We start from the raw sequence: 24,437 nt of genomic DNA on the forward strand, positions 1-24,437 counted from the left end.
ATGCTCCTCAAGTAAACCCCCCCCCCTTGGGCGCGATTTGAGGCCGAAATTACGAGCAGTGTTGAACAAGGGGCTGTATTGTGCTTGGGAACTTTAAAGACACTTGCAGAAGGGAGCCTTGTTTCACTGTTAATCAATTCTGTGGAGGGACTTTAGCTGGAGAAGCCTCGCTCGTTTGTTGCTTTCGCCGGTCTAAGGGGGGAAAAATGGCGATCGCTTCTCCGGAAGTTCGGGGGCGAGAGCGGGGGAGGGACATTCTTTCTACCGCTACATTGAGAATGTACATGTTTTTCGCTGATGTGTTGCAGCTTGTGCTCAGAAGTGTAGTGTTTTTGTCAGGGGGAATCCACTTTTCCCGATTCCCTGAAAAGCGCTACAATGAAGCAATTCTTGTGGGACTGTTGCAGGAGTGTTGCAGATTGTGTGCAACATCATGCGGAACATTGAATTAATAATGTTTACCAAAGGTAAGACTTCTGCTACATTTAAGTCGTGCGGAATGGGCCTTAGGCTCCATCCCATGCTTATGTACTGCAGAAACCACTGGCTGAGCAGGAGCTTCCCCAGCCAGTTCTCTCAGGGTGGACGTTGTCTTGGGACATTCTGCCAGGAAACACCCTGTGCACTTACAGCCCACACACAGGCCGCTCACCCACCACCATTCCTGCTCTGATGCATCCCCAGGAGCACCCTTATGGGGTTTAGGGTTGAGTTGCCCCTGACCAGCCTCCCCCTGATTTGTTCAAGCTGCAGTGGCACTGCTTGGCAATCCCTACCTTCTGGGTCTGGAATAGCCTGTCACCCACCACGTACCCTCTTTCGGGTGGTGCAGATGGCTCCGGCTGGGCTTACTTGGGGAGGGTCCTCCTCTATCTGACAGCTATCCAGCCTCTGCTTAGAAACTTCCAAAGGAGGAGAACCCACTGCCTCAGACAACACCCTTTTACGACACTCATACAAGCATTTCTTCACCCTTTTCAAGGGCGCCACTAATCTGTTTGTCTCGAGCAGAATTACCAAGTGTAAATATGTGCAAGGAGATAATACTGCGGCTGAGCTTATTTTAACCCCTTTGCTACAGAGGGGATGGTGCTTCTGTTGGAACGCTGAAAGTCGATAACGGTATCCTCTGTGCAAGCACCGAGTCATGTCTGACCCTTGGGGTGACGCCCTCCAGCGTTTTCATGGCAGACTCAATACGGAGTGGTTTGCCAGTGCCTTCCCCAGTCATTACCGTTTACCCCCCAGCAAGCTGGGCACTCATTTTACCGACCTCGGAAGGATGGAAGGCTGAGTCAACCCTGAGCCGGCTGCTGGGATTGAACTCCCAGCCTCATGGGCAGACAGCTTCAGACAGCATTTCTGCTGCCTTATTGTAACCCCTTTACTAAAGAGGAGACGGTGCTTCCCTTGTGGGGACACTTGTGCTTCAAAGGGCACAGCTGGTCGATTACTACCTGCTTCAGCCTTGCGGTCCGGAGGGGTTTTGCGCTTTTCTCCTCCACGGAAGATGCTGCCAGGAGATACCCAGGCTCCACCTGGAGGTTGGCAACCCCAGTTAAAAGCCCAGTGTTATGGATCATGCAGTGTAAAATTTACAAGACCACAACAAAGACAGCTAAGCATCAAGAGGATTTATTTAGGATACATGTTTGCAAGCATGGAGAGAAAGCTAATTGGTGCATTCTCTGAAGTCTGCATCGGTGCAGCTCATTTTTAAGACCTTGAGATGTCATCATGAGGTATCCTGACGCTCACTCCCTCACTGTCCCTTTGACCAATCAGGTCGACGACGAAGGGCGTACAATCTGACCTATCACGGATGGCTATATATCTTATTACAATTTTCTCGCTCTTTGTTTCAAAGAATACATTCCTTTATATGGAGGGATAGAGCCTCTTGTGGCGCAGAGTGGTAAGGCAGTGACATGCTGTTTGAAAGCTTTGCCCATGAGGCTGGGAGTTCAATCCCAGCAGCCGGCTCAAGGTTGACTCAGCCTTCCATCCTTCTGAGGTCGGTAAAATGAGTACCCAGCTTGCTGGGGGGTAAACGGTAATGACTGGGGAAGGCATTGGCAAACCACCCCGTATTGAGTCTGCCATGAAAACTCTAGAGGGTGTCACCCCAAGGGTCAGACATGACTCGGTGCTTGCACAGGGGATACCTTTACCTTTACCTTTTATATGGAGGGATGCTACATTCAGGAGCTATCTGCTTTTGACAAACTCAAGGTTACTTTGAGAGACAAAGAAATAACTATACACATAGTGCAACAGCAAGATACATTCTGCCTGACCTAAAAATAAACCATAGACAGAGTGTGGCTAAAGTGTGTTCCACAAATCTGTATTTGTGTTCTCAATTGTGTTCCACAAATCTATATAATCTATATCACCACGGCTGGTATACTACTGCTTGCTTTCAGCATTTCAGTCCTTTGCCCTTTTCTCCTCGACATTTCCCGTTTGGGGGAGCGGAGATGATGCCGGGAGATCCCCAGGCCCGCGCGGGAGTCTTCTGCTCTCGCTTCGCCTCCTAAGGGACGCCTTCGCCTTGCGACCCTCTCGCCGGCCAGCTTGATTCGTCCAACACGCAGACCCGCCTTCCGCCTTTGGCTCGGCTCCGGCCCTTCCAAGAAACCCCTCCTCGTGGGGGGAACTCCTTTGGGAAACGGCGGCGACTAACGGGAAGGGAAGGAGAGGGCGCAGCGCACGCTTTCGCAATTGCGCCCGCTATAAGTAGGCAGAGGGAGAGCGCGGGGGAGAGAGGCGGCCAGACAGGCGGCGGAGACCGAGGCACCCGACAGACGCCGCCGCTCCCGTTTCCCCCGCAGGGAGAAGGTAAGACCTCCACGCGTGGCTCCTCGTGCAGCTGCAGAGAAAGGGACCCGATCCCTTTACCGGAGGAAAGCCGCCCGCTTCGAACGTGTGAGCAGCTCTTTGGGCTCCCAGGCCGGTCGCTCCCACGTGGATCGGGACCTGGGCCAAGTTGGGGGGGAACCTTCAGCCCCGTCGAGCCTCCTCAAGTTGGAGTAAAGGTTGTTCAAATGAAAAACATCCAAAAAACAAGCAGCCTATTTTGTGTGCATGTTGTTAAAATGCATTCTGTATTGGTGCATTCTGCAATTCCTGCGTCTCGTCCAGGGGGTCTTCTTTCCACCGTTTTAACCTTCACAACAGTCCTGTGAGGTAGGTTATGCCAGAAGGGAATGGGCTAAATCCCAGGGCAACGGTGGAAGGATCATGAGCTCCTCTGCAGTTCTTGGGAAGTGCTGTGGGGAGAAATTAATCCCAAGAAGGGGCTGCCGGTTTTGGGCTCCCCTTGATGCTGCTCTGGGTTAAGATGAGGCTGGTCTGGGCTCCCATTTCAAAACTGCTATGCAGGGATTTGAACCCACAGCCCATGATGCCAGTCCTATCTAGTGACATGAAGAGACACCTTTATCCTATTAATTCTTAAACTTGAATTGGATTAATTAACTTTTGCTTTATTGTTATAATGTATTCTATTGCATGCTTTAATCTAATTTACCCCCCCCCCTCGACCCTACTGGGGAACGGCAGGCAGCAACAACTATAATAATACTTGTATATGTCTTATAAATCAATTCTTTCCATTCTGACGATGTGCAATGCTAGGTCAATTAATAGCGAGTCCTCAACTCTGCATGCATACTTCATAGAGCATGGGGAAAACCTTTGCTTTTGGTAGGGGCTCCCCAAAATCACTGGAACTAGGATGGGGGAGGGATAGAATTACATCTGTACCCTGTCTGGAGACCTGCCACCAGATGTGCTTCACTGCAGGGCTCCCATTTCCCGAAGACTGCGGTAACTTTGGTTCTCCCTCTGAGGAATTGTCCTGAGCCGTTGTGGTGGACCTCTGGAATTCTGTTGGTTCATAGGCTTCATCCCATGCCATGACCTCCAGAAACTGCTGGCTGAGCAGGAGCTTCCCCAGCCAGTTCTCTTTGGCTGGAAGTTCCCAGGAGTAGTCAACCTGTGGTCCTCCAGATGTTCATGGACTACAATTCCCATGAGCCCCTGCCAGAAAACGCTGGCAGGGGGCTCATGGGACTTGTAGTCCATGAACATCTGGAGGACCACAGGTTGACTACCCCTGCTCTAGGCTTCTCAACTTCCACCGTTCCTGGTTTGACACATCCCCAGGAGCACGGGGATGTGTCAAATCCCTCCAGCGTTTTCTTGGCAGTCTCAATACGGGGTGGTTTGCCAGTGCCTTCCCCAGTCATTACCGTTTACCCCCCAGCAATCTGGGCACTCATTTTACAGACCTAGGAAGGATGGAAGGCTGAGTCAACCTGGAGCCGGCTGCTGGGATTTAACTCCCAGCCTCATGGGCAGAGCTTTAGACTGCATGTCTGCTGCCTTACCACTCTGTGCCACAAGAGGCTCTTCTTTTTTCTTCTTCTCAATACTTGTACTTAAAAGCCCACGGCTGGTATATTACTGCTTGCTTCAGCATTTCAGTCCGGAGGTGCTTTGCCCTTTTCTCCTCGACATTTTGTGTTTGGGGGAGCGGAGATGATGCCGGGAGATTCCTGGGGGTTGGCAACCCAGGGCCGCCCCATGAGTCTTCTGCTCTCGCTTCGCCTTCGCCTCGCAGCCCTCTTGACGGCCGGCTTGATTCGTCCAACGCACAGACCCGCCCTCCGCCTTTGGCTCGGCCGAGGTGAGCTCCGGCCCTTCCAAGAAGCCCCTCCTCGTGGGGGAACTCCTTTGGGAAACGGCGGCGACTAACGGGAAGGGAAGGGAAGGAGAGGGCGCAGCGCGCGCTTTCGCTATAAGCAGGCCGAGGGAGGGCGCGGGGGGGGGAGGCGGCCAGGCAGGCGGCGGAGACCGAGGGGCCCGACAGACGCCGCCGCTCCCGTTTCCCCCGCAGGGAGAAGGTAAGACCTCCACGCGTGGCTGCAGAGAAAGGGACCCGATCCCTTTTTCGGAGGAAAGCCGCCCGCTTCGAACGTGCAAGCAGCTCTTTGAACTCCCACGTGGATCGGGACCGGGGGCGAGTTACGGGGAACTTGCAGCCCCGACGAGCCTCCTCCAGTTGGGCTACAGGTGGTTAAAAAGAACCAGCCTGCTTTGTGCGTAGTATGCGCTTGTTGTTAAAATGCATTCAGTATTAATGCCTTCTGCAATTCCTGCGTCTCTTCCAGGGGATCTCCTTTCCACCGTTTTAACCTTCACAACAGCCCTGTGGGGTAGGTTATGCCAGAAGGGAATGGACTAAATCCCAGGGCAACGGTGGAAGGATCATGAGCTCCTCCGCAGTTCCTGGGAAGTGCTGTGGGGAGAAATTAATCCCAAGAAGGGGCTGCCGGTTTTGGGCTCCCCTTGATGCTGCTCTGGGTTAAGATGAGGCTGGTCTGGGCTCCCATTTCAAAACTGCTATGCAGGGATTTGAACCCACAGCCCATGGTGCCAATCCTATCTAATGACATGAACAGATGCCTTTTATCCTATTAATTCTTAAACCTAAATTGGATTAATTAACTTTTGCTTTATTGTTATAATGTATTTTATTGCATGCTTTAATCTAATTTAACCCTCCTCGACCCTACTGGGGAACGGCAGGCAGCAACAACAATATAATACTTGTATATGTCTTATAAATCAACTAGTAATCAAGTCCGCTGTAATCTAAATACAGCGGGCGCTAGACCAGGGATCCCCCGGCAGTTGCGCGGAGCGCGGCTGCCGGGAGATCCCTTGCCGGCAGCCTGACGCGTGGGAGGCGCTTCGTGCCTCGCGACGCGTCAGGCCACCATCAAGGGAGCAATTGCGAGCCGCGCTCTGCGCGGCTCGCAGTTGCTTCCTTGTCAGCAGGGCGAGAATCGGCCGGGCCAATGGTCTGTCCGGAGGAAGGGGCCAATCAGGCTGCTTCCTCATCATGGACAAAGCCCTCCCACCAAGCCCTTAACTAATTATTTAGTCCGCGGCGCCGCGGGCGTGTTAAGGATTCTTTCCATTCTGACGATGTGCAGTGCTTGGTCAATTAATAGCAAGTCCTCAACTCTGCATGCATACTGCATAGAGCATGGGGAAAACCTTTGCTTTTGGTAGGGGCTCCCCGAAATCACTGGAACTAGGGTGGGGGAGGGATAGAATTATGTCTGTACCCTGTCTGGAGACCTGCCACCAGATGTGCTTCACTGCAGGTCTCCCGTTTCCCGAAGACTGCGGTAACTTTGGTTCTCCGTCTGAATAATTGTCCTGAGCGGTTGTGGTGGACCTCTGGAATTCTGTTGGTTCATAGGCTTCATCCCATGCCCATGACCTCCAGAAAATGCTGGCTGAGCAGGAGTTCTCTTTGAGTGGAAGTTCCCAGGAGTAGTCAACCTGTGGTCCTCCAGATGTTCATGGACTACAATTCCCATGAGCCCCAGCCTGATTTGTAGTCCATGAACATCTGGAGGACCACAGGTTGACTACCCCTGCTCTAGGCTGCTCAACCTCCACCGTTCCTGGTTTGACACATCCCCAGGAGCACCCTTATTGGTTTAGGCTTCAGTTGCCCCAGATCTACCTCCGCCTGGTTTGTTCAAGCTGCAGTGGCACTCATGGCAATCCTTACCTTCTGGGTCTGGAATAGCCTGTCATCCACCACGTACGCGGTTTCAGGTGGTGCAGATGGCTCAGGCTGGGCTTACTTAGAGAGCGTCCTCCTCTGTCTGACGGCTATCCAGCCTCTGCATAGAAATTTCCAGAGGAGGAGAGCCCACCCCCTCAGACCACGCCCTTCACTCCCCCTTTCACGCACTCATATAAACATTTCTTAACCGTTTTCAAGAATGCCACTCATTGGCTTGCCTCGCACCGAGTTAATACTGCGGACGAGAAGCATCTTTGCTACGGAGCGTATGGTACTTTTCTTCTCAATAAGGTAAAGGTAAAGGTAAAGGTATCCCCTGTGCAAGCTCCGGGTCATGTCAGACCCTTGGGGTGACCTAAATTAAAACCTAAATTAGATTAATTATCTATTGCTTTATTTTTGTAATGTATTATATTGAATACCTTGATCTGATTTTCTCCCACCTTGAGCCTACTAGGGAATGGCAGGCAATAATAATAATAATCTTACTGAACACATTTCTTCAGAAGACTATGATAAGTTCTTTGTAAAAATGTTCTGCTGTTGAAAAACCGGAGCATCTCCAGGGTTCTACTTCAGAAGTCAGGCATGTGAAACGTACCTGCTTGGTAAGGGCTTCTGTTCCTCTTTTCTCCTGCCCCATGACAGGTCATCCAGGCTGTGAGCTATGGCCTCCGAAATCCACATGCCGGATCCTGTGTGCCTTATCGAGAACAGGGACAAGACATTTTTTGTCCATCCGGAAGCCCTAAAGCTGCTCTCGGGAATCCACCAGCCGGTGGTGGTGGTGGCCATTGTGGGGCTGTACCGAACGGGCAAGTCCTACCTCATGAACAAGCTAGCTGGCAAGAACTCAGGTGAGAGAAAGAGGGACGTCAGTTCACTCAACTCAGGACTGCATCACGGGAGGATGGGAGAAATTCAATGATAAAATCCCTCAGTTCAGCAGAATAGGCAGGCCTGTGGCCCTTGACTGTGTGTTCAGGACTCTCTCCCCTTAAATAGTACCAAGCGAGCAAGCGTGTAACGGAAGAGTTCCGGCGGAGGGGGTAGTCTTGCATACTATACAATTCCAAGATTGCAAGTATTAATACACTAAAGCAGACTTTCTCTCCCAATGTTTCATGAAGCCCTGGAAGGGTTGCCTGAATGAATGGAAGATATATATACACTAGAATTAAAGCATGTTGTTGCTGATAAAACGGGCGCTTTGGGAGGGGGTGGGATAGCAAAGAGAGAGGGAGGTAGAAAGGAAGAGAGTGATTAAGATAGAGAGATCTTGGCATTGGGAAGAGAAAGGGAAGGCTTGTCCAGCCTGTATGGGCATGAGGTTGAATATGTGGGTTGTGTGGGGGGTTGTGGGAGTGTGGTGACAAATGAGGGAGTGGGTGTGGAGAGATGGGTGTCAAGAACCTGTGGTTTGGAATGTTCGTTGAGTGTGGGACTGACTTTTGGGAATTGTGGCATAGTGGTTACAGATGAGGTTTCCAGAGCCATGTCTTCAGATATGTGAAAGGAAAATCAGACTGGAGACTCTTCTTAGGGGGAGATTACATGGCAAGCAATTTCTCCCAGTTCTGCATTCAACCTCATTTCCCTTCTTGTGTGAATTAGCCTCCAGACACCGAAATGTCCCCCCTGCCCTAATGTACATGGGGTCGTCTCAGTAAACAGGTGTCCAACCTGCTCCTTCTGTCTCCATTTTTTTACTGTTGATATAATGTTATATGCCCACCTGCTTCTTTCACTGTTGCCCCTTAGAAGAAGAATAGCTGGATTTTATACTCTGCTGTTTACTACCAAAAGGAGTCTCAGAGTGGTTTACAAACACATTTTCCCTTCATCTCCCCACAATAGACAACATGTGAGGGATGTGGGGCTGTGAGAGGTTTCAGAGAAATGGAAATGACCCACAATCAACCCACAGGCCTCAGATGTCTCTAAGCAGTTAATATCACCTTCCCTTCCTCTCCCCATATTTGGACACCCCAGACACGCTCCTCCCACTGTGTGTGTGTATGTGTGTATGTGTGTATGTATGTATATATACACACACACACACACACATATACATGTGTGTGTGTGTGTGTATATGTTAAACATTTATTGGTTAATATAAACATATATGCTCATGTCAAGTCTCCCAAAACGGCCAATGCTGGAGGGTGTGGGAAGGGGAGGGACTCATAGAATTATAGAATAAAAGAGTTGGAAGGGACCTCATGGGTCATCTAGTCCAAGCCCTTGAACTAAGCAGGACACTCACAACCCTATAGCTCATGCACCGTAACCTGCCACCCCCTTCACAGAATCAGCCTCTCCATCAGCTGGCTCTCCAGCCTCTGTTTAAAAATTTACAAAGATGGAGAACCCACCACCTCCCAAGGAAGCCTGTTCCACTGAGAAACTGCTCTAACTGTCAGGAACTTCTTCCAGATGTTTAGACGGAATTTCTTTTGAATTAATTTCATCCCATTGGATCTGGTCTGTCCCTCTTGGGCAAGCGAGAACAAATCTGCTCCATCCTCTACATGGCAGCCTTTTAAATACTTGAAGATGGTTATCAAATCCCCTCTCAGTCGTCTCCTCTCCAGGCCAAACACACCAAGCTCCCCCAATCTTTCTTCATACGTCTTGGTCTCCAAACCCCTCACCATCTTTGTTGCCCTCCTCTGGACACGCTCCAGTTCATCTACATCCCTCTTCAACTGGGCTGCCTGAAACTGAACAGAGTACTCCAATGAAGCTGAAGCAGAGCAGAGTAAAGCAGTACCATCACCTCCCATGATCTGGACACCATACCCAAAATCCCATTTGCCTTTTTAGCCACCGAGTCACTTCTCTGACTCATGTTCAATGTATGGTCTACTAAGATTCCTAGATCCTTTTCGCACATGCTACTGCCAAGACAAGTCTCCCCCATCTTATACTGGTTATTTTGGTTTTTCCTACCTAAATGCAGAACTTTACATTTGTACCTATTGATCTTCATTTTATTCAGTTTAGCCCACTTCTCGAGCCTATCAAGATCTTCCTGTACTCTGCTTCGGCTTCTGTTGTGTTTGCTACTCCTCCCAGTTTAGTATCGTCTGCAAATGTAATAATTATCCCCTCTAATCCCTCATCCAAATCAGTTATAAACTAGGGGCAAAGCCCGTTGTATCCAAGAAAACAACGGGCGCTAGAGCTTGGCAGTGGGAAGAGGAAGGGGAGGAGTTGTCCAGTCTGTAAGGGCATGGGGTTGAATGTGTGTGTTGTGTGGGAGGTTGTGGTGGTGTGGTGGCAAATGAGGGCATGGGTGTGGAGATATGGGTGTCAAGAACCTGTGGTGTGAAATGTTTGTTGAGTGTGGAAGAGGACTGACCTTTGGGAATTTTGGCATAGTGTTTACAGATTAGCTTTCCAGAGCCATGTCCTCAGATATGCGAAGGGAAAATCAGACTGGAGACTCTTCTTAGGGGAAGATTACATGGCAACCAATTCCTCCCAGTTCTGCGTCATTTCCCTTCTTGTGTGAATTAGACCACATTCACCGAAATGCCCCTCTGCCCTAATACACATGGGGTAGTCACAGTACACAGGTGTCCACCCTGTTCCTTCTGTCTCCCATGTTTTCACTGTTGGTAAAATGTTATGTGCTCACATGCTTCTTTCATGGTTGCTCCTTAGAAGAACGGATTTTTGTACCCTACTAGCCAAAGGAGTGTCAAAGCGGTTTACAAACACCTTTTCCATTCGTCTCTCCACAATAGTCAACCTGTGAGGTATGTGGGGTTGTGAGAGATCTGAGAGAACTGAGAATGGGCCGCAGTGACCCAGCAGGCCTCAGGTGTCTCAAAGCATTTTCCAGTCGTCTTCCCCTTCTCTCCCCATAGCAGACTCCCCATGAGGGAGGTGGGGTAGCGAGCCTCACAGGGAAGCTGGCAACCCTAAGAGGAAGACTCTCTGTGCACAGCAGTCTTGACCTTAGTAAGGTTTTTTATACTGTTTTTATTTGCCAGTCCAAGGTTATTTGCCAGGCCAATAAGTCATTTGAGTTACTATGTGTCTCCAGACATTTACTTGTTATCTATTTACAGTTTCAGGGTGTAAATATTTATTTAGATCTTCCTGCACTTTCCAGACTCACAGGACTGATGCTGGTCTGCCTGTCTGCGCACCAGAATACAAACAGTTGCTGGTAAGGGCTGGCCATAACCCATAGGCCAGGAGGGATACCCCTGCACCACTCCCTACCAACTGCAGGCAAAAATGGCTCATTTGAAGGCTGGACTTTGAGGCATTGTATGATTTTGAAGTCCCACCTCCAAACCTCCAGGAATATTTCCAACCCAGGGGTAGCCAACCTACAGGTGTGGCCTGGAGAGCTCCTGGAATTACAGCTCACCTGCAGAGTATAAAGATCAGCTCCCCAGGCAGAAAAGGGCTAGTTTGGACAGGGTTGTGGTAGAGAAGAAACATTTAAGGCTTCCCACACAGGTTGTTGTTGAAAGACTTCAGGCCTACTGCACAGGGTTGTTGTGCAGATGAAACAGGAGACAAAAGAACCAGTTTCCTCTGCAGAAAAACGCTGTGCAGTGGCCTCAAATCTGCAGAGTTGCAAAGAAGAAAGACACATGGCTTGGCTGTGTCTAACCTCCGGGCAGAGCAGTGAGAAGGGGCTTTTCTGTGGCCTCCCTGTCAGGCAACTGTTTGGCAGAAGGGGAAAGTCCGCCCCCTCAAAAGGAAGGCCATCAGGCTCCCCTGCGTTTCTCTTGGAAAGGCCTCCTTCCACTCAGTCAGGGCCTGTCAGAGGTTCCTTTGCAGCAGGCCTAAAGGGGGTAGGGGGAGCACTCTGCAGCCTCCAGCCAGCTCTGTCAGCGTTCTGAGGCAATTTGCAGTTGGACATGATAGTTAGGACAGGCTTGGGGCAAAAAGGGCTGGCGCAGGCTCTGTTCTCATCCCCCTTGGCAGCCCTGCTTACCTCCTCTCCCTTTGGTGGTCAGGAGCAGACTGGCAGCCAGACTAGGCTGGGTGAATGGAATTTTGGTCTGTCCTGGTGAGGGGCCAATAGGAAGGCGCACTGCTTGCCTCCCTATTGGCTGCTTGGGCCTGGATGGACACTCGGAGGGCCCAAGCAGGAGCCGCTTCGTGGCTCATGATTGGGCCCTCTGAGTTTTTATCCTAGACAGGGCCCACCCTAACTCCTCCCCAAGTGGCCTTACCCTTTTATTTAATCCGCTATGTCAATGGCATTCCCCTGATAGGTGTGTCCACAGCGTGTCCACATCTCTGCTTCCCAACCATATTCTGCATGATTGGGCAACTTCTGGGGTTTCTTGAAGTCTGAAGAATGTTTCAGGGATTTCTCAATGGTAAAGTCTGAGAAAGGCTGCAATAAATAGTTATTTGGGACACTGGCTCTAATCAGTATGCAATATGAAAAAATATAAAACACTTTTTTATGCCTTAAGGCTTAAGTACATCTATAGCAAATGTATAACTACATCCCCTTACAGGAACACTTTCTGGCATGCTGGAGGAGAGGCTGCCTTGGCCCAATCATTTGCACCTGTTTCTTTGCCCATAAAGTGTCAATATTTTCATGCACAGGTTTCCCTCTGGGCTCCACGGTACAAGCCAACACCAAGGGAATCTGGATGTGGTGCCTTCCCTACCCTGGCAGACCGGACCAGACACTGGTGCTCCTGGATACAGAGGGGCTTGGTGATGTGGAAAAGGTGATTTGGACATCTTTGGATGGGCGGGATGCTGCACCTGTTGAACTTTTGTCGATGCGGCATGCTGCACCTGTTGAACATTCCCAGAGGTGTTTCAACAGGAGGCCAGTGGGCACCTTAAAGGACACAAACAAATGCATACAATTTTGTGATTCAGAGCTCACTTTGAAGTAGAGAAGGGACTGCGGAGAACTGAATCAGAATGCAGTTGAAAAGGAAGTTAGGGTGATGTGTAGGAATCACCACTGCCAGGCACATTCTCAAAATACAAGTGAACTGATAAAACCCCCCACATTGCTACAGGGTAATACAGAGGCTGTGCAAGGAACTGGAATGTGGCTGTTGCGTAACCTTTTGTAACCTTCAAGGGTATTTCTGTTCCATTGAATACAGGTGAGCTTCAGGAGGCTTTAGAAAAAACAATCCTTGTGATTCTAAAGCAATGAGTCTCAACCACCATTCCGCAACCCCTGCAGCAGGAGCGGCGGCATGTGCGCACGCTTGCGCATGTGCATGTGCATGTGGCAGCACGCATGTGCACACAGTGGTGACACTCCTGCTGTATCATGGAGTGGCGGTGCTGGCTGCCACACTGGAGGTAGTTGGGTCTGAGAGAGCTCTGTCAGAACTGCTCTGTGAGAATAGCTCTATAGGGACTGTGAATGACCCAAGGTCATCCTGCTGGTTGCATGTGGAGGAGCGGGAAATCAAACCCAGCTCACCTGGTTAGAAGCCGCTGCTCTTACCCACTACACCACGCTGATTTCTTTAAGTCTAGAATTCATAGTTACAGGCTGTATTCTTTACGGCTGCATAACCAGCGGTGGTCTTCCGGCTTTCCTGCCGATCAGTGGCACAGGGATCTTCCACATGGATTTATCCAGTTGCAGTGCTTTGGGGAAGGAGTTCTTCCTCCTGAAGGATGTAACACAATGAAAAGATCCAGTTAGGAAAGAGCAGAGGCTGCCTAAAGGTTGGCTAAATTGGACATCTGAACCCACGCTTAACAAATGCCTGGTACGTTGGGAGGTAGGAACTGAGTCTGAACTCCGCCGTTCTCTGCTCTTCCATTCGCAGGGTGATCCACAGAATGACTCCTGGATCTTTGCTCTGGCCGTCCTCCTCAGCAGTACTCTGGTCTACAACAGCATGGGCATCATTGACCAGCACGCCATGGACCAGCTGCAGTATCCTTCTGAATGCACAGCCGCAAGCAGATCTTCTTATGGTTTTGCTTCCTGGTTTAGCATTAGAAGTAGGCCACCAGAGGCCCTGCTGTTTGATTGTGTAGGGCAGCGTTTCTCAACTTTTGTACCGGTGAGAAACCCCTGAAATGTCCTTCAGGCTTCGAGAGTCCTCTGAAGTGGTGCGATGGTGGATATGCCCACCCAGAGCCTTCCCACCCACCCTTGCCACCCACGCCAGGTTCATATATATATATAATTTTTTTACATATATATTTAAAAAATTTAGCAAATGTTATATATATATTCAGTAAATTTTTATTATATATATATGTATATATATGTGTGTGTAAAGGTATCCCCTGTGCAAGCACCGGGTCATGTTTGACCCTTGGGATGATGCCCTCTAGTGTTTTCTTGGCAGATTCAATACGCGGTGGTTTACCAGTGCCTTCCCCAGTCAATATCGTGTACCCCCCAGCAAGCTGGGTCCTCATTTTACTGACTTCGGAAGGAGTCAACCCTGAGCCGGCTGCTGGGATTGAACTCCCAGCCTCATGGGCAGAGCTGTAAGACAGCATGTCTGCTGTCTTACCACTCTGCGCCACAAGAGGCTCTTTGTGTGTATACATGTGTGTGTATGTATGTATATATATATGTGTATGTGTGTATATGTATGTGTGTGTGTGTATATATACCATTCCACACCCGAAAAATATACTGAAATGATTACCTTTTGCAGACCTCATATTTTTGACGTTTCTCATGACGTCATAAACATCCAGAGTCCCAGCAGTAAACGGGTAGGTACGTCCTCCATTTTAAAGCTAGTTGGGGAATAGCATAACGTGGATTTCCCAAACTCTGTAGCACGAGCGAGAGGAGAGTGACTAGCAAGCCACACACCAAGGAAATGTGTGGAGCTGAAGTAGCGCTATCTCTACCTCCAGTGCTCGCCCTCGTACCTGCCTCCCTGTCCCTTCTCATGATGACAGAGTTTTTTATATTTTTTTATATTTTTTAAAAGCAAACTGCCTGGAGCAATGAATAGGCATTAAATAAAAATAATAAAATTTCCTCACCAGATAACACATGAACCATGCCTCTCTAAAGTCCACCCCCCCAAAAAAAAAAAAAGAATTGGGCTTGAGATTTATTTTTAAAAGATTCAAGGCTCATGATTGCAAAAGGGTGGCGTTAAAAAAAAAGCACTTTGTGTCTATGATTAGATGCCTAGGCTTCTCAATGGAGAGGTTTTACTTTAAAAAAAATAGCTGGCTTTGCGTGCCCTTTAAAACATGGAGAAAGGTGATTGGCTGCCTGGCTTGATTGACAGGGGGAAGAGAGTCGTGGGTAAAGTGTGTGGCTCTCTTCTGATATTTCAAGGAGTCATGCGAAGTGCTAAGAAGTGCAAGAAGGCAGCAGAGGAAAGCAAGAGAGCCAAAAGGTGAAGAATGGATGGAGGCACATTATTTTTTAGCATTACACCATTGTGCTGGCATAACAGTATTTTTTTCAATGTGCAGAATTGCCCTAACTCTCTTCCATTCAGGATACACTTCCAGGGCTATCAAGAAACCCCGGGTTTCATGAGACACTGACTGAGAAAGCCTGGCTTAGGGACACAGTCTAGAAAATTAGGGAAGGGACATTGTTTTTGCTGAAGAAGAAAGGAGGGCTGGTTTGTGTTTTGCTTTGCTTTGGAAAGTATGCACAGTTTATCTTACAGTCTCTTACAAGCTTTTGTAATCCACAGTGTTGTACTTCCTCCTTTATTCTTATGGGATGTGTTTATTTATTATTTAATCTTTTACTCTGACACTTCTCAGCAGACCCAAGTTGGGTCACAACCGAAATAAAATCACATCATTTTAAAATACAATATACAGTCCAATTTAATTAAAAGTTCTGATTTAAACTCCAATATTGCTCATAAAATTCCTATCTTAGGATTTTGGGGGAAGGAGCCTGGTGTAAGCCTCCCTAGGTGGCATTGTCTGGAAAATGCCTGTTAGGTCAAATGTTGGTTGCTGTGTCTCAACCATAAGTGTGGCAGAACAGCTGTGTCTTGTGGATAAACAACCGATATACAGGCAAGCCATATTAGGTGGCGGAGTGCATATTTGCATACATTTATATACATTTCAAGATCTAAATATTCAAGATGCCTTATGGGTGGCTTCCAGGAGAATCAGCTTCCCCTGGCCAAGGTTGGTTAACTGATGATTAGAAAACCATGACTCTGTGGAAGGTCAGACTCTGATCCAGTTAACGGGGTAAAAGAGAGAATTTGATCATGGGCAGCTTCTCTCAGCCCTCCCAAAATACACATCTATCAAAAGCAGTATCACCTTTCATGTCTGGACAGGCAGTTAGATGCAGCTATGGAGAAAAGGCCAAGGACAGGTAACAAAAGCTAAATATGAAGTAGAAGTGGGGCCACATTTCCAAGAGGCAGGTCTCCCCCCTCTAATGAAAACCAGGTTGTTTGGTATCTTCCTGAGCCAGATCAACAGTTACGTGACGGAACTGACAGAGCGCATCAAATCCAAATCACCTACTGAGAACTTGGAGGCAGAGGAAGATTCTGCTGAGTACGTCCGCTTCTTCCCAACGTTCATCTGGGCAGTGAGAGATTTCTCGCTGCAGCTGGTATTAAACGGGCAGCCCTGCACAGAGGACGAATACCTGGAGAATGCCTTGAAGTTGAAGAAAGGTACTTATTAAGCCTGCGGGTTCAGTAGACACAGAGGCAGCAGTTCGAAAACCTTCAGCTCTTTATTAACTGCAACTCCAAAAACACCAGACAGGGACCATAGGCACAACAGGAACTTGCATACATTTTGGCTAGCTCACCAAAGAAGTCCGCAATGGCATGGGTCTTCAGGGAAGTCCAAGTAGAGAGAGAGTGAGAGGACAAGGGGGGGGGGAGGAGAGGAGGAGGAGCTATAGAGGGCAGAAACCAGGTTAAGACACAGAGAGGTGTCCCATTCAAGGAGATAGCACCTATACCCTCCCCCCCAGACACACACACTGTCCAGGTGTGCTGCGTTACACAGTTCAACAAATTACGGATGATGGATTCCAGCTGAAGCTATTGAATGGCCAGCTGTTCACTTCAGAGGCAAAGAATGCATCCTATCTCCTCAGGGATGTTGAGGAACAAGGTGCGCATGTACACCGGCGCTTTGTTCTGCATCTGCTGCAGTCTGAGAGTCTCAAAAACAAGCTTGTTTCCTGGGGTGCTTGTCCTGCTTTCCGGCTTTCTCCCTGCATTGTTCTAAACTTCCTTTGGTGGGAGGGTCTGCTTTGAAATATTTCTGTTGCTCTCAACGGAGAAAGCAAATGTTGAGCTATGACATCATCTTGTTCCTGCCCTTTATCTGTGTGTTCTGACATCCTGTCTGAAACGAGCTTAGTTTCATGTATCTGTATGAAGAAAAGGGATTTTTTGGTCTCTAATCACTCCATGTTTGACTTCAGCCTTAGTAAGGGGGCTTGTACTGGCTTGGGGTGATGGGTACAGTCACAAAATGGCTGCCATAAGGGGTGAACCAGGGACAAAAGTTCCCCAAGGTAGGGCAGACTATAAATCCTGTAAATAAAATGGCTGCCACAGGAGGTGGAGCCAACCACAAAATATCAGGGAGTGAGGTCTGGCCTAACATTTCAGAATTTCAGGCAGAAGCTGTTTAACAGGATGCATTTAAAAGTGGAAATGCCATTACCAGTTTGCCAAAAACCAGTCCCAATATCTTTGCGCTTTGTTCTGCATCTGCTGCAGTCTGAGAGTCTCAAAAACAGGCTTGTTTCCTGGGGTAATTGTCCTGCTTTCCGGCTTTCTTCCTGCATTGTTCTAAACTTCCTTTGGTGGGAGGGTCTGCTTTGAAATATTTCTGCTGCTCTCAACGGAGAGGGCAAAAGTTGAGCTACAGCATCCTCTTGCTCCTGCCTTTTCTCTATATGTTCTGACTGCATCCTGTCTGAGAAGAGCTCAGGTTGACTTTTATGTGTGAAGAAAAGGTTTTGGTGGTTTGTAATCACTCCTCTTTCATTTCCCTTTACATGCTGCTTGGAACTGCAGTTGCTGTTTCATTATAACTTTGTGTAAGTTTCCCAGACATTAATTCAAAGAGATCATCCTAGAACCCTTTTCTTGTTTAATCACAAATAACATCTCTTTTCTCTTGTTTCTAGAGACCTAGCAGAGTGTCTTTCAACAGCTCTGTCCAGATTGTAACCCCAACACATTCACTTTCTGAAACATGGGCCTCTGTACAGCTGCAAATATTCCTTTTTTTCCTCAACTGCAGCCTCTGTGGCTTTTAAGTCCGTAGCTATTGTAGAAAGATGGCTAGCAAAGAGTTAATTGAAACCTGATTAGGAGGAAAACTCCACCCCCTGAATGTGCTTTTTCCTTAGCTTTCAGTTCCTATGTTAGTTGCGGTTGAGTTACAATAAAGAAGTTATGTTCTGTAGCTTCTGTAAGTATGTAGATTTATTGCCCCCCTTGAGATTACACAAGAAATGTTCTGACTTCGGCCTTGGGAAGGGGGCTTGTTTTGGCTTAGGGGGATGGGTACAGTCATAAAATGGCTGCCATAAGGGGTGAGCCAGGCACAAAAGTTCCCCAAGATAGGCAGACTATAAATCCCGTAAATAAAATGGTTGCCACAGGAGGTGGAGCCAACCACAGAATATGAGAGAGTGAGGTCTGGTCTAACAGTTCAATATTTCAGGCAGAAGCTGTTTAACAGGATGCATTTAAAAGTGAACATCTCCCTTCAAAATATTTTCTTATCCACACACAATTTACTTTCAGTCTTTGTGCTATGAGAGAAGTAGCTGCCAAATATTTATTTTTAATCTGCATATCCAGGCAACTCACATGGTGAATAAGAAACCTTCCTGGACAAAAGCCTCCACTGGCCACACTCAGAAATATTGGGGGAGCACAAGGAAAAGGTTTTGTTAGGTATCATGGTACCACACTGGGGCCCAAAGGATAGGATTAGTCACCTGACTGGCTTCTGCTTAACCTGCCAACTTTCAGTTGCCAAGCTTGTTGTCAGTTAAAACATAAGCATGGGTTAGAAGGGGTAACCTTTTCACTCTGTTGGATTAATTCTCCTGCATCAGTGCTACTTATCGGGTTGTGTGTTGGTTTTGTACACTGTGAGTATATAACAATTTTGTGTAATCGTTCTCTAATGAAATTGGAAATGCCATAACCAATTTGCCAAAAACCAGTCCCAATGTCTTTGCACTGCTAGATGCCTTTCCAGATTCTCCCATCTCCAGGTGTCAATCTCTGTCTTACTCCTAGGTAATTCCTGTGAGAATCAGGCATTCAACCTGCCCCGCAAATGCGTCCAATTCTTCTTCCCCACCCGAAAATGCTTCCTCTTTGACCGCCCCACCAATCAAAAGAACCTCCACCGGCTGGAGGAGATGGAGGAGAGCGAGCTGGAAGCCAAATTTGTGCAGCAAGTGAGGCAGTTCTGCCACCACGTCTATGAGACATCGAATCCAAAGACCATCCCAGGAGGGCACATTGTCAATGGGCGATGTAAGTCCTTGTAGCTCAGTAGTTCTCTGACCAGCACTGATGGTGGCTCAGGGACAATAGAAAAAGCTTCCAGTCCTTTTGGTCACAAGATCCACCCACAAGACGAATCCTCCTACAGCATGGCACTTGCAAGAGTTATTTATTGTATTTATATACTGCCCACCCCTGAGGCTCAGGGCACTTTTTGTAAAACTTACAGGAACCGGGAATGTGTATTTCTATCTCTACATCTTTCTGTCTCCTATTCTGTCCCACTCCTTCTCCAAATACGCATTATATGTTTCCTAGATCCCACCAGAACCCAGTTCTTCATGAATGACCCGGAGGTCACCTGCTTGTCCCCCAAATATCGAGGCCTACTCTGCTTTCTTTTCCTAGGGAGGTTTTATACTACCTGCCTCATCCTGTGAACAACTATCTACAAGGCCTGTAAGGCGGAGGTCTTCTGCCAGGCTTTTGGTTGGGGCCAAAGTTAGCATTTCTCTGCCTACCTATTTACGGCTCCACCCATCTATTTCACACTGACCACTCCCAGATCTTCTTGAATTTCTGGGAAGATCATAATACATAATTATTGCTGCTTTTAGCCTGTTTGAATTTGTAATAATTTATTTAAATGTAAATTAATTTTATTATTGTTTTGTACATTTTATATTTGTGTACACTGCTGTGAGCCAACTTGCTGTTAGGGCGGCCTAAAAATAAAATTAACACAAACATAAAGCAGCTAAATTAACCTCTATATGGGTGATGCCAGAACCATCTCTTTTGCTGTCTTCTTGGCAGTGTTAGCAACCTTGGTGGCGACCTATGTAGACACGATCCGCAGTGGGGGCGTACCTTGCATGGAGAATGCAGTGCTAGCTCTGGCTCAAATGGAGAATTCAGCTGCTGTGCTCGAAGCTACTGGCCGCTACATGGAGCTGATGGATCAGAAGTTGAAGCTGCCCATGGAGACTCTGCAGGAGCTCTTGGGGATCCATGCAAAATGTGAGGACGAGGCCCTTCAAGTCTTCATGGCCCGTGCCTTCAAGGATGACCAGCAGCAGTTCCAGGCTGAGCTGATGGTAAGATGTCTCTTGAGCTTTCCCCTCCAGCTAAGAAAGCTTTCTGAGAAAGCTGACCTATTGCAGTTTCTACTGTGCCCGACAAACACTACAGGCATACGGTTTGTTCTCCTGACCTCAAAATACACATAGTCATTTATAAATTGTTTTCCCCCCTCTGCCAGCAAGTCCTAGATGAGAAGAAGAAGGCGTACTGCAAGCAGAACAAACTGGAATCCTCCAAACGCTGCAAGGCTCTGTTGAAGCGGCTCTCTCAGGACCTGGAGGACAGGATCAACAAGGCCTTCTACACCCGCCCTGGTGGCTATCAGGATTATTGCAATGATCTGAAGACTGTTATAGAGAGATACCACCAGGAATCAGGGAAAGGGGTCATGGTGAGGATTTATATTTGCTTTGGGTTTCTATTAAACTTTGGTAGGCCCAGACATGAAAGGGTCACACCTGTGATTTTATTTTTTGTCCTGAGCCTTTGACTGAAGGCTTGGTTTCAGGATTGGAGCATGGCCTGACCCACTGTCTGTTCAAACAAATGCAAAGGTTAATTGTTATAACTCAGATCTGTGTAGTCCACCTTGAGTCCCTTTGTGAAACGAGGGCTATATATCAAGCCAATAAATAAATCTATGGGATCAAATTGCTTAAATATGAAAGATTCATAAGGGATGGGATATGCCCAGAATCCCATGAACATGTGGTGGGTTGTGTACTGAAGTTGGAACACAGCTGAATTAAAAACACTGAATACTTCAAAATTGAACTTGAGTTTTAAAGTTTTGCAGCTCAAATTTCAGCCTTGAAATATCAGTTTTACCGTTTGTATCTACGTAATGTATCAAGAACCGCATCTGAGCACTGTAGGTGCAACAAAATGTATAGTGGTTGCATATTTTTGGAATGTTAAGCATGAACAGAATATGGAAAAGTAAGGATATCAGCCTTAATACAAAGCACCAGCTAGTCAACGCCATTGTCTTCCCCATAACCCCCTATGAATGCGAAAGCTGGACCCTGAAGAGGGAAGACAGGAGGAGAATAGATGCTTTTGAAGACAAATGTCGGAGACGAATGCTGCAATAACCATGGACAGCCAAAGTTTCCAAAAATATAGTTTTAGACAGGAGCAAACCAACTATGTCATTTGAAGGGAGGATATTATGGCAAAAGCTCACTTAGGCCCATTATGCATGGAGTGGAAGGTCCCCATTCGGGGTGGAATGGCGTCGGCTAAAATCACCAATTATGCACGCTGCAGGCGGCAACTGGGCGCAGAGTCACCGTATGCCACCGAAAATGCCGCGTTAGCGAAATGCAGAAGAAAGTGGAGCTTCCCAGGACCAGGGCGCAACCAGAAGCGGCTCCGGACTAGCCGCGTGCATAATCGGATACTCTGGGTTTTGCCGCCGTTGCTTTCCGTCCCGTGTGTAAGCAGTTTGCTTCGCTTCTTCCTCCTATGCGTTCTCCATGCCACCGTTTCAGCGGCCGTGCATAATAGGCCTTAATTTTGACATGTCATGCGATCAAACTCGTTGGAAAAATTAATGCTCAGCATGATCAGCAGCAAAAGGAAACGTGGTCGCCAAAGGATCCATTGGCTGAACACGATCAAAGCCAGTACAGGGATGACCGTACAGGAACTAAAAGAAGTGGTCATTGACAGAGATGTGTGGCTGAAGCTTTCCTATGGAATCGTCGAGGGACGGACACGACTGAACGGATAACATCATCATCATTTATTAACCACCACTCCCGGACCCAGCTGGCTCATAGTGGTTTATATAAAAAATTAACCCCTCTCCCACATAAAACAGTACAAGTCCAATGTAACCCAAGATGGCAGCAAAATCTCCATCTTGACCTTTGCTTTTCCACTACTCAGGCAGAGGCCGAAGGGGAGCAGTTCTTCAAGGACCGGGAGGCTGTGGGTAGAGCCATCCTTCAAAGTGATGAAGCCCTCACAGAGAAAGAGAAGGAAGCAGAAGGTAGGGGCCTGGCACAGTTGTGTGCAGATGGGCTGGATTCTGCTGACACTGCATCGGAGATGTTGCTTTTTAGGTTGGGATGGCTGAAGCTCTTACTCATTGGTGGGGGTGGTGGAAGACCTCTCCATATGAAAAAAGAAATGACCATGGATAAATTTTATTTTCTGAATTTTTCTGGGCCTTCGCAGCTGTAAGAGGCACAGATCTTTGCCAAACTTCTAAGGAATTCAGAAACTGAATGAGAGAAGGCTTTTGCTGTAGAGGAGAGGAAATGCATGAAGGATATCCAACCGCAAGGTGGCCTTTGGAGCAAGACATATTAAACTTCTGACCCAGATGCATGTTAAAGGGACTCAGCTGCTTATGCGATACCTTCCAAGGATGAATTCGTCTTTTTCTTTCTGGCCCAGATGCCAGGGCAAGGGCGGAGGCGGCAGAGCGGGAGAATGAGATCCAGAAGCAGAAGCAGGCTGAGCGGGAGCAGAAGTTGGAGGATCAGAAGCGAAGTTACGAGGCAAACATTGAATACTTGAAGGAGAAGATGGAGAAGGACAGGGAGAAGCTGCTGGAAGAGCTGAACAAGATGCTGGAGAATAAACTCTGGGTAAGCGTCACAGCAAACAGATTTGGGTTTGTTCCCATTGTGGATTGGGGTGGATTACCTTTCTGGCAAGGGTGGCTAAACAGTGGCTGTCCAGATGTCCATGGACTACAATTCCCATGAGCCCCTGCCAGGGCTCAATGCTGAATAACATCGTATTCCCACACTGAGCAGGGTTGGCTGGTGTTGCTCCCAGTTCATTTTCATGACTCCTTTGGGTGCAACAGTGTTTGCTCCGGAGTGATAGAAATCTCATTCTTTTACTTGTGAGCTTATTAACCCTCATGTTCTCCTTCATAGGAACAAAAGGTTCTGCGGCAGGCCGGATGCCCAAAGTGCATTGATCACCTATATAAGCAGATCGATCAGCTGAGAGAGGAAATCGATAAGCTCAAGCAACGACATGTGTTCTCCGAGAGGGTAGAAGCCGCTTCAGTGATACTTCGATTGGTCCTTGAGAAAGCATTGGCCAGACTTTCCAAGGAATCATAAACAAGTGGAAGGAGGGCTGATCCTCTGTTTCCTGAGCCATTTGTGCAGTGCCTGCTGCTTTGTTTTAGATTAGAACAACATAACATTGAAATGAACAGGGAAGTGACAGGCATCTTTACCCAAAGGGTTGGGTAAAGCCAGAATACAGACTGGTAGAGTAACACAGAGCAAGCAGTTACCTCTTAGCCTGTTCAAAGAAAGAGACAAGAATTTGAAAATTATTCTGTTTTTATTAAAGTGCACATATGGCAACTTGATATACTAGCAGTGTAAAAATGACAATGGAAAGTATCACTAACATTATATTTACTTAAGAGGAAAGAGTGGCAAAGTCCATAAGCAATTTCAAGGAATGGTCAAACCACATGTAGCATGCAGATTGCAGGTACAGGAAAGGTATGACAAAAATGTGTAACAAATTAACGGGAAGTGTTGTGGAAACCAAAATAAAGCCGAGATCTTGGGCCAGTGGAAATGTGCCACTGAATTGCAATGGTGAACCCAACAAGACGCTTTTAAAGCAAGCCAGAAACAGGTAGATGGCCATTTCCTTCCCCTGCAGTGTTCTCAGGTGATCCCCCATCCAGGTGCCAGTCCACAGCCTGCCACTGAGGACTCCCCCTCAAAAAAGAGAAAAGGCAGCACGAATTGGGATCTTCCCTCAGCAATAAACTAAACAAGGCCTGCCTCCTGATGAGCCTTTCAGTTGAGATATGTTGAAAATGGATTTGATGTGAGAAAGAGGGTGTTTTTTAAATGTTAAAGCTGTAGTGCTGTGATAATAAGTAAGCAAGTAATAAACGTGGACTTCCAAGTAAGCGTGGACTAAATCTGATTGTGTGTAAAGTTAATCCATGCTGGGGAAATGACAGAGTTCCTATTCTGCCTTCTGTTAAGCTGTACCATTGGATGAGTGTTAATTCAATGCAGAAGCAAGAGGAGAAGTTTAGGAAGTGTCTTGAGGGTCACCCCTTTAGGCTAAATTGAGTCACCCTTCAGAAATAACAACTGAAGAGAGATAGTTTTTTAAAATTTGCAAAGGCTTCAACACAGCAGGGCAGAGGGCATACATGTTTAGCTCTTAAGTAAAGGTTACCTAATCAGAAAAGACTACATATTACATTTACAGATCTATAAACATTAGGCTGACATTTCACAATCTATCTAATTTGTTCCCCTTTCACCTCATCAATACTACTGCAGAGTACC

General features: G+C 47.6%; 1 protein-coding gene and 1 long non-coding RNA gene across 7 annotated transcripts in view; one reads left to right on the plus strand and one right to left on the minus strand.

The window, feature by feature from the left end:
- LOC143837197 (guanylate-binding protein 1-like) overlaps positions 1 to 24,046 on the plus strand; it is a 43,173-nt gene extending 19,127 nt beyond the window's left edge. The window contains exons 1-11 of one of the 6 annotated variants that reach the window (XM_077336775.1): positions 2,474 to 2,841; positions 7,262 to 7,470; positions 12,206 to 12,333; positions 13,411 to 13,520; positions 16,034 to 16,233; positions 18,844 to 19,086; positions 19,873 to 20,153; positions 20,318 to 20,530; positions 22,033 to 22,135; positions 22,546 to 22,739; positions 23,037 to 24,046. In XM_077336775.1, coding sequence (XP_077192890.1) covers positions 7,281 to 7,470; positions 12,206 to 12,333; positions 13,411 to 13,520; positions 16,034 to 16,233; positions 18,844 to 19,086; positions 19,873 to 20,153; positions 20,318 to 20,530; positions 22,033 to 22,135; positions 22,546 to 22,739; positions 23,037 to 23,228 — 1,854 coding nt within the window. In that variant the 5' untranslated portion in view covers positions 2,474 to 2,841; positions 7,262 to 7,280 and the 3' untranslated portion in view covers positions 23,229 to 24,046. Of the gene's footprint in view, positions 1 to 2,473; positions 2,842 to 2,865; positions 3,190 to 4,800; positions 4,911 to 6,810; positions 6,905 to 7,261; positions 7,471 to 12,205; positions 12,334 to 13,410; positions 13,521 to 16,033; positions 16,234 to 18,843; positions 19,087 to 19,872; positions 20,154 to 20,317; positions 20,531 to 22,032; positions 22,136 to 22,545; positions 22,740 to 23,036 lie in introns of those variants that run through there. The other 5 variants (XM_077336779.1, XM_077336774.1, XM_077336776.1 and 2 more) reach the window with 5 other exon arrangements.
- LOC143837201 (uncharacterized) lies at positions 10,587 to 13,445 on the minus strand. The gene is made up of 2 exons (XR_013230933.1): positions 13,056 to 13,445; positions 10,587 to 12,449 (listed from the first exon to the last, which is right to left on the minus strand). It is a non-coding gene; the product is annotated as an uncharacterized LOC143837201 (long non-coding RNA).
- Positions 24,047 to 24,437: the final 391 nt, after the last annotated feature.

This window comes from Paroedura picta, chromosome 5, assembly GCF_049243985.1.
Source record: "Paroedura picta isolate Pp20150507F chromosome 5, Ppicta_v3.0, whole genome shotgun sequence".
Classification (NCBI taxonomy): Eukaryota; Metazoa; Chordata; class Lepidosauria; order Squamata; family Gekkonidae; genus Paroedura; species Paroedura picta.